Consider the following 9,545-nt stretch of genomic DNA (forward strand, 5'->3'; position numbering starts at 1 on the left):
ATGCTATGGGGCTGTTTTTCTGCCAAGGGGACAGGACGACTGATCCATGTTAAGGACAGAATGAATGGGGCCATGTATCGTGAGATTTTGAGCCAAAACCTCCTTCCATCAGTGAGAACTTTGAAGATGAAACGAGGCTGGGTCTTCCAACATGACAATGATCCAAAACACACCGCCCGGGCAACAAAGGAGTGGCTCCGTAAGAAGCATTTGAAAGTCCTGGAGTGGCCTAGCCAGTCTCCAGACCTCAACCCCATAGAAAATCTGTGGCGGGAGTTGAAAGTCCGTGTTGCTCGGCGACAGCCCCAAAACATCACTGCTCTCGAGAAGATCTGCATGGAGGAATGGGCCAAAATACCAGCTACTGTGTGTGCAAACCTGGTAAAGACCTTTAGTAAACGTTTGACCTCTGTTATTGCCAACAAAGGTTATGTTACAAAGTATTGAGTTGTATTTTTGTTATTGACCAAATACTTATTTTCCACCCTGATTTACGAATAAATTCTTTACAAATCCTACCATGTGGATTCATGGATTTTTTTTTCACATTCTGTCTCTCACAGTTGAAGTGTACCTCTGGTGCAAATTACTGACCTCTGTCATCATTTTAGGTGGGGGAACTTGCACAATCGGTGGCTGACTAAATACTTTTTTGCCCCACTGTACATAAGATTCAATAAGGTTCATTACATACAGTAATTATAAAATACATTTAAAAACATAAACCTGTCATTGTACAGTGAGCCTTTCTGATTTTGTACTACTAGTAGCGTCTTCCATCATCGTGTGTGTAGTACGCTGTGGCCTTGGTTCTGAGTATACGGGTTCATTGTAGGTTTATTCTGGGCACAAGAGTTGTTCTGAGATTGAGCCTGATCGTATGATTCATCATATAACCGATACAGAGGAAAAAAAGAGACAGTGAATTTAATGCCAAACACTAAGAAACCAAAAAGCCTGATGAGGGTATTTGTTCTCTATACACACAGAGACATACTCACCGAACCACTGTTCATATGTCTAAAGTTTTGTTGGCCATTGCTTGGTTTCATCTCCAGGTTGGTCCTGTTGTCCCAGATGTTGGTGATGGTGGTAGCTCGTGGGAACACAGGCACCCCACCATTCTGAAAACCTGAATTGCCATTGCCTGACCTGTTAAATGAGACTCCCTGGCTGTGGCCAAACTTGTTGCTAGCCATTGGTTGTGCGGCAGAACTCAGGTTAGTGTAGGGTTTTTCCATTTCTGCACTTTTGTTCTTCTTGAAGCTCATGTTTAATTTTCTGAAATCACAGCAGTAAAATAATATTAGAATTCACTATTGTGTCTGTCAGACATGAACAAATTCTCTTGATTTTAATTGCATTTGCATCTAAAATAAAGCCTAAATCAAAATGAGGAAAAACACTTTCTCACATTTATGGGGGCAAATGAAAGATGTTATTGTTATTGGTAAGAAACTTACTGGGTAGCTACTACTGGTAGAAGGATGAGGGCTATGAGCAGCAGTCCTCCAAGCACAGAGCCCACAATTACCAGAATGAGCTGCCATTCTAATAAAACACAATGAAGAGGACATAAACTTTTATCGCATTTTCCAGCTTTTGAATAACCTTTCTACCTATTGTATCATGTGTTATATTTTATCTTGTGAGTTTTTTCTTTAAATAGCTGTCATTAAGTAACCATGCTTCTGCTTTCACTTTAAAAACATGCAGTATACTCACTTTCTGAGCAGTTAAAACCAGAATAACCAAATGAGCATCTGCAAGACAAGAAGAAGGTTGATTCTAGGATTTCTATTTAAAAGCAACCTTACATCAACAGAGGACAAACAGGAGGGGAAGGAGTACTTACGGCACGCACTCATTATCCTTCAATTTTTCCCCAAGGGGACAAGCTGTAAAAAAGAAAAATTGAGACAGTTTGTCGTTTGCTTACATAAAACACACACAGACACACACGCCACTTACTTTGCTCAGGAAATTGTCTTACCAATGCACATTCTGTTACTGTAGTCTGTTTGCATGTAGCCTTGGTTACAAATACAGCTGAAAGCTCCATCGCCTGATTTGCAGTTTGTGGAGTGTTCATCACAGGGAGTGTCATCACACAGGTTTGTAACTTTAAATGACGGAGAGAAAAAAAGCCTCAGTACTCAAGGACATGTTTCGTAACATGTACAACAGTAAAATAAATGAATCACTAATATGCCATGAAATGAACCCTGGACTGAAATTAACAGCATGACTTCATCTTCAAAATATCATGATCATCAGAACATCATAAATCACTGAATTATAAATAAAGATTACAATACATGCAATGGCAGCAGCTGCCCTGATTGTGACATCCATTATATTTTTATTACAACTAAATTATCTTTGACAGATGGTGGAAATAGTTTCATTTCGACAGAAGTGTAGATTTAGTACAAAAGATACTGAAACACATCTTGTCAATTATATTCTTTCTAAAAACAAATCTATTCCTACTGTGAGTTTTATTCTAGATACATATCGACATAAAACAATGTGCTTGTCATGGCTGTGCTGTGTGGCAGGCAGGCAGGAGAAAGGACCCAAAATGCAGGACTCTCAAAACGGGACTGGAACTCAAAATGCAGCTTTATTGCTGGCAAAACTTCCTCATAAAGTAAAACTCAAAAAAGCAAAACAAAACCAAGACTCACAACAGAGGCGCTAGAGGACTGACCATGACAAACACACAGCATGTTGAGGGTACAACACGCGAGAGAGCAAAGGCAAACACAGGGCTTGTATACACAGGGGAGTAATCAGGGAATGGGAAACAGGAGGGGGACACAGCTGGGAGAAATTAGGCTAACGAGACAGGGGAGAAGTAAAACTGAGCACACTGACATCAGACATGAACATGATCCTTCAAAGTAAAACAGGAAACAAGAAATACTTTACTAAGACACGGACTTGACAGAAAATATAACCCATAATACACAATCAGACCAGCACAACTCAAGAATCAGAACATAAATATAATGAACATAATCTAGAAAAACACCAAAATATAAGAAACAGAAAAAGCTGGGTCAAAATGACCCAGAACCGTGACAGTGCTAGAGTACAGGTAACAAACTTACTCTCAAATGTCTTCTCAATCACGCTACAGTCCGTACACTCTGTTAATAATGTTTGTACAACTTGATCATCTGTGATTTCAGAACTGGCCTCGAAGATGATCTGTACTGATGCAATGACCTCTGAGCTTGCCCTTGACACACGAGTGGTTCTTGGACTGTAAAGACAGAAATCACATTTAGTGATGATTGCATCATTTATTTGTGCAGTATAATAACATGTTAATGTACATTGATGTGAAACAGGCTGAAAGATTTTATAGTAAAAGCTGTTGTCAGTCTGAGACTTACAGGAGTTTCAGCACTATAGATCTGGAGTAACCGTCCTTCTCGTTATAAACTTCATCCAGCTGTGTTTTCAAAAGAAAATATGTTTTGCTCAGTATGACTATTAAGATTGATTAAATAACTGATGAAATTGTTTTTAGTATAACTTGTAATGTCAAGTGCATTTTCAAAAAATGTCCATAAAGACACATTTATTGATAGAGAATACTACCTAATTACTTACCTCAGCAATGATTTCATTAGCAGTTTCTATAAATTCCTTTGATGTGGTGTCTGTCATTTCATCTTTAAATGGTTTTTTCACTTGAAGATTTCCAGGGAAGACTTTGGCTGAAAACAAGAAAATATCAGAAGAAAGCGAAAATCTAATAAAATGATATTTTATATCTCTCATTTTCTTGCTGAAAGGAGGGAGATTGATGCTAGTCTCATACAGTGTCTGTCTGTTAAATATCAAGCTACAACTAGCAGGTACTTAACTAAGGTTAAGACAGGAGGCTAGCTGGGTTAGTCCCAGACATAAACCCCAGAAAAAAAACAAAAAAACAAAATCCAATTTGTCATTCTTACACTTTATTTTTGCATGGATAAAGTAAACCAAATCTAAAATGTTAACATTAAAATGTATTTCACAGATTGCATTAAGTTGGCTAAGCCAGGCTAACAGTCAACATTACTCACTTACTGTTTATGTCCGACTAAACTGATTGGGAGATAGCTAGTTCAAGAGGTACATATTGTTTTGAATGACCTGTCCTTCAGTGATCTACTAATCTTCCTCCAGCCCACGTAGTGTTTTATACTGCTATATAATCTTCATTCATGTCACTGTTAAAAAAAGTAAAATCTTCATAGCGGCACACAAACAAATACTTACAGCGTTCACAACTCTTTGAAACATTGTTGTAGGAATCACCAGCGAGGCACAAGCATACATATGTGTCGTTATAACGGACCTCACAGGTGCTTCCAGTGCCACAGGGATTTGTGTTGCAGGGATCTTCAAAGTGAGAAACAAAACAAGTGCGAGTACACACACACACACACACACACACACACACACACACACACACAGAGACTTAGAAATAACATTATTAATAATGGGGATTGCATTTATATAGTGCTTTTACAGACCCTCAAAGCGCTTTACTATTCCACTATTCATTCACACACTGGTGGAGGCAAGATACAGTTGTAACCCCAGCTACCCTGGGGCAGAGTGACAGAAGTGAAGCTGCCATATAACACCATCAGCCCATCTGGCCATCACCAGTAGGCGGTAGGTGAAGTGTCTTGCCCAAGGACACAACGACCGAGACTGTCCGAGCCGGGGCAACCTTCCAATTACATGACGAGCTGCCAACTCTTGAGCCACGATCGAAACACTATATCAGCATTATAACCAGTGAACATTTAGATCCAGAGGGATCGAATTACCTTTAAATGGAGTTGTTGGTGTTGTTGTAGTTGCAGGGCCTGTTGTTGTTGTTGTAGTTGCAGGGCCTGTTGTTGTTGTTGTAGTTGCAGGGCCTGTTGTTGTTGTAGTTGGAGGGACTGTTGTTGTTGTAGTTGCAGGGCCTGTTGTTGTTGTAGTTGGAGGGCCTGTTGTTGTTGTAGTTGGAGGGCCTGTTGTTATTGTAGTTGCAGGGCCTGTTGTTGTTGTAGTTGGAGGGCCTGTTGTTGTTGTAGTTGCAGGGCCTGTTGTTGTTGTAGTTGCAGGGCCTGTTGTTGATGTAGTTGGAGGGCCTGTTGTTGTTGTAGTTGGAGGGACTGTTGTTGTTGTTGTAGTTGGAGGGCCTGTTGTTGTTGTAGTTGCAGGGCCTGTTGTTGTTGTAGTTGGAGGGCCTGTTGTTGTTGTAGTTGAAGGGACTGTTGTTGTTGTAGTTGGAGGGCCTGTTGTTGTTGTAGTTGGAGGGCCTGTTGTTGTTGTAGTTGCAGGGCCTGTTGTTGTTGTAGTTGGAGGGCCTGTTGTTGTTGTAGTTGCAGGGCCTGTTGTTGTTGTTGTAGTTGGAGGGCCTGTTGTCGTTGTAGTTGGAGGGCCTGTTGTTGTTGTAGTTGGAGGGCCTGTTGTTGTTGTAGTTGGAGGGCCTGTTGTTGTTGTAGTTGGAGGGCCTGTTGTTGTTGTAGTTGGAGGGCCTGTTGTTGTTGTAGTTGCAGGGCCTGTTGTTGTTGTAGTTGGAGGGCCTGTTGTTGTTGTAGTTGGAGGGCCTGTTGTTGTTGTAGTTGCAGGGCCTGTTGTTGATGTAGTTGGAGGGCCTGTTGTTGTAGTTGGAGGGCCTGTTGTCGTTGTAGTTGGAGGGCCTGTTGTCGTTGTAGTTGGAGGGCCTGTTGTCGTTGTAGTTGCAGGGCCTGTTGTCGTTGTAGTTGGAGGGCCTGTTGTCGTTGTAGTTGGAGGGACTGTTGTTGTTGTAGTTGGAGGGCCTGTTGTTGTAGTTGGAGGGCCTGTTGTTGTTGTAGTTGGAGGGCCTGTTGTTGTTGTAGTTGCAGGGCCTGTTGTTGTTGTAGTTGGAGGGCCTGTTGTTGTTGTAGTTGCAGGGCCTGTTGTTGTTGTAGTTGGAGGGCCTGTTGTTGTTGTAGTTGGAGGGCCTGTTGTTGTTGTTGTAGTTGGAGGGCCTGTTGTTGTTGTAGTTGGAGGGCCTGTTGTTGTTGTAGTTGGAGGGCCTGTTGTTGTTGTAGTTGGAGGGCCTGTTGTTGTAGTTGCAGGGCCTGTTGTTGTTGTAGTTGGAGGGCCTGTTGTCGTTGTAGTTGGAGGGCCTGTTGTTGTTGTAGTTGGAGGGCCTGTTGTCGTTGTAGTTGGAGGGCCTGTTGTCGTTGTAGTTGGAGGGCCTGTTGTCGTTGTAGTTGCAGGGCCTGTTGTTGATGTAGTTGCAGGGCCTGTTGTTGTTGTAGTTGGAGGGCCTGTTGTCATTGTTGTAGTTGGAGGGCCTGTTGTCGTTGTAGTTGGAGGGCCTGTTGTCGTTGTAGTTGGAGGGCCTGTTGTCGTTGTAGTTGGAGGGCCTGTTGTTGTTGTAGTTGCAGGGCCTGTTGTTGTTGTAGTTGGAGGGCCTGTTGTCGTTGTAGTTGGAGGGCCTGTTGTCGTTGTAGTTGGAGGGCCTGTTGTCGTTGTAGTTGGAGGGCCTGTTGTTGTTGTAGTTGGAGGGCCTGTTGTCGTTGTAGTTGCAGGGCCTGTTGTTGATGTAGTTGGAGGGCCTGTTGTTGATGTAGTTGGAGGGCCTGTTGTCGTTGTAGTTGCAGGGCCTGTTGTCGTTGTAGTTGAGGCCTGTTGTTGTTGTAGTTGCAGGGCCTGTTGTTGTTGTAGTTGGAGGGCCTGTTGTCGTTGTAGTTGGAGGGCCTGTTGTCGTTGTAGTTGGAGGGCCTGTTGTTGTTGTAGTTGGAGGGCCTGTTGTCGTTGTAGTTGGAGGGCCTGTTGTCGTTGTAGTTGGAGGGCCTGTTGTCGTTGTAGTTGGAGGGCCTGTTGTTGTTGTAGTTGCAGGGCCTGTTGTTGTAGTTGCAGGGCCTGTTGTTGTTGTAGTTGGAGGGCCTGTTGTCGTTGTAGTTGGAGGGCCTGTTGTCGTTGTAGTTGGAGGGCCTGTTGTTGTTGGAGTTGCAGGGCCTGTTGTTGTTGGAGTTGCAGGGCCTGTTGTTGTTGGAGTTGTGTTAAAATGCAGTAATTAGTACATAATAACCTTTTTTCATAACTTTGAAATTCAATACCAAAGAAACAAGCCAGAGGGGGGAAAAATTGAAGTTGTTAAACCATCTTGATGCATTCTCAATCATCCAGGAAAGTAAATCTCCAAAAGTTGATTCTGTTCATCTGGACGTAGCGTTTTGTGGGAGAAACGTTTCGTCACTCATCCAAGTGACTTCTTCAGTCTCAGCTGACTGCAGGTTTCCCCAATCTTATAAACAGTACATTTGCATAATGACTGAAACCAGCCCACTGAAGGAACAATGGGCTTGTTGAAGAGGCTAAGAGTTGTGTTAAAACGCAGTAGTTAGTATATGATAACCTTTGTTCACAACTTTGAAATGTGATACCCAGGAAACAAGCCAGAGAAAAAAAATTATATCAAAGTTATTAAAGCAGGATCATATAGTCTATGTTTAATGATGCAAGACATCAAACAAAGAGCTAAGTAGGGTCATTTCTCAGTCTCAGTAAGAGAGCACCAGCAGTGACACAGACTCTGCATGGAAAACATAAAGTTCACTCAACCATCATTTAGAATTCAGACATGTAAAGCATTAAACAGTTTGCAGGATCTGAAGTGAACAAAGAGACTTCCTTGATCGTGGCCTTGCCAGAAGGATGTGGTATAACAACAGGGTCATAAAATAATAAAATGGCAATTAATGTCAGATTGTTGACATGAACACACTGGTCAAATTTGCTTATATATGTGCTAAACCAGCCCAGATACACAATGGTTGCAAAAGAAAGCTGATCAAGTTACACAATTATTACAAACATACAGTGGGGCAAAAAAGTATTTAGTCAGCCACCGATTGTGCAAGTTCCCACACTTAAAATGATGACAGAGGTCAGTAATTTGCACCAGAGGTACACGTCAACTGTGAGAGACAGAATGTGAAAAAAAAATCCATGAATTCACATGGTAGGATTTGTAAAGAATTTATTCGTAAATCAGGGTGGAAAATAAGTATTTGGTCAATAACAAAAATACAACTCAGTACTTTGTAACATAACCTTTGTTGGCAATAACAGAGGTCAAACGTTTACTATAGGTCTTTACCAGGTTTGCACACACAGTAGCTGGTATTTTGGCCCATTCCTCCATGCAGATCTTCTTGAGAGCAGTGATGTTTTGGGGCTGTCGCCGAGCAACACGGACTTTCAACTCCCGCCACAGATTTTCTATGGGGTTGAGGTCTGGAGACTGGCTAGGCCACTCCAGGACTTTCAAATGCTTCTTACGGAGCCACTCCTTTGTTGCCCGGGCGGTGTGTTTTGGATCATTGTCATGTTGGAAGACCCAGCCTCGTTTCATCTTCAAAGTTCTCACTGATGGAAGGAGGTTTTGGCTCAAAATCTCACGATACATGGCCCCATTCATTCTGTCCTTAACACGGATCAGTCGTCCTGTCCCCTTGGCAGAAAAACAGCCCCATAGCATGATGTTTCCACCCCCATGCTTCACAGTAGGTATGGTGTTCTTGGGATGCAACTCAGTATTCTTCGTCCTCCAAACACGACGAGTTGAGTTTATACCAAAAAGTTCTACTTTGGTTTCATCTGACCACATGACATTCTTCCAATCCTCTGCTGTATCATCCATGTGCTCTCTGGCAAACTTCAGACGGGCCTGGACATGCACTGGCTTCAGCAGTGGAACACGTCTGGCACTGCGGGATTTGATTCCCTGCCGTTGTAGTGTGTTACTGATGGTGACCTTTGTTACTTTGGTCCCAGCTCTCTGCAGGTCATTCACCAGGTCCCCCCGTGTGGTTCTGGGATCTTTGCTCACCGTTCTCATGATCATTTTGACCCCACGGGATGAGATCTTGCGTGGAGCCCCAGATCGTGGGAGATTATCAGTGGTCTTGTATGTCTTCCATTTTCTGATGATTGCTCCCACAGTTGATTTTTTCACACCAAGCTGCTTGCCTATTGTAGATTCACTCTTCCCAGTCTGGTGCAGGTCTACAATACTTTTCCTGGTGTCCTTCGAAAGCTCTTTGGTCTTGGCCATGGCGGAGTTTGGAGTCTGACTGTTTGAGGCTGTGGACAGGTGTCTTTTATACAGATGATGAGTTCAAACAGGTGCCATTCATACAGGTAACGAGTGGGGGACAGAAAAGCGTCTTACAGAAGACGTTACAGGTCTGTGAAAGCCAGAGATTTTCCATGTTTGAGGTGACCAAATACTTATTTTCCACCCTGATTTACGAATAAATTCTTTACAAATCCTACCATGTGAATTCATGGATTTTTTTTTCACATTCTGTCTCTCACAGTTGAAGTGTACCTCTGGTGCAAATTACTGACCTCTGTCATCATTTTAAGTGGGGGAACTTGCACAATCGGTGGCTGACTAAATACTTTTTTGCCCCACTGTATGAGTCCTGGGCAAGTGTAAAGAATTTGTATAGAAGCAAAACATAAGGGGAAAGGAACTAGTAACTGTTAATCATGAAAATGAT

At 42.6% G+C, this 9,545-nt stretch overlaps 1 protein-coding gene across 1 annotated transcript; it reads right to left on the reverse strand.

Annotated features, from left to right (window-relative positions):
* Positions 1 to 739: 739 nt before the first annotated feature.
* On the reverse strand, positions 740 to 7,160 carry LOC120737891. The gene is made up of 17 exons (XM_040038802.1): positions 7,138 to 7,160; positions 6,519 to 6,969; positions 6,180 to 6,251; positions 5,583 to 5,657; positions 5,119 to 5,123; positions 5,047 to 5,051; positions 4,839 to 4,892; positions 4,279 to 4,401; positions 3,625 to 3,731; positions 3,405 to 3,463; positions 3,117 to 3,271; positions 1,994 to 2,122; positions 1,856 to 1,898; positions 1,726 to 1,763; positions 1,464 to 1,551; positions 1,002 to 1,281; positions 740 to 899 (listed from the first exon to the last, which is right to left on the reverse strand). Exons 1-17 carry the CDS (start codon positions 7,158 to 7,160, stop codon positions 780 to 782), a joined length of 1,827 nt encoding a protein of 608 aa, XP_039894736.1. The 3' UTR covers positions 740 to 779.
* Positions 7,161 to 9,545: the final 2,385 nt, after the last annotated feature.

This window comes from Simochromis diagramma, unplaced genomic scaffold, assembly GCF_900408965.1.
Source record: "Simochromis diagramma unplaced genomic scaffold, fSimDia1.1 OVJJ01000402.1, whole genome shotgun sequence".
Taxonomy (NCBI): Eukaryota; Metazoa; Chordata; class Actinopteri; order Cichliformes; family Cichlidae; genus Simochromis; species Simochromis diagramma.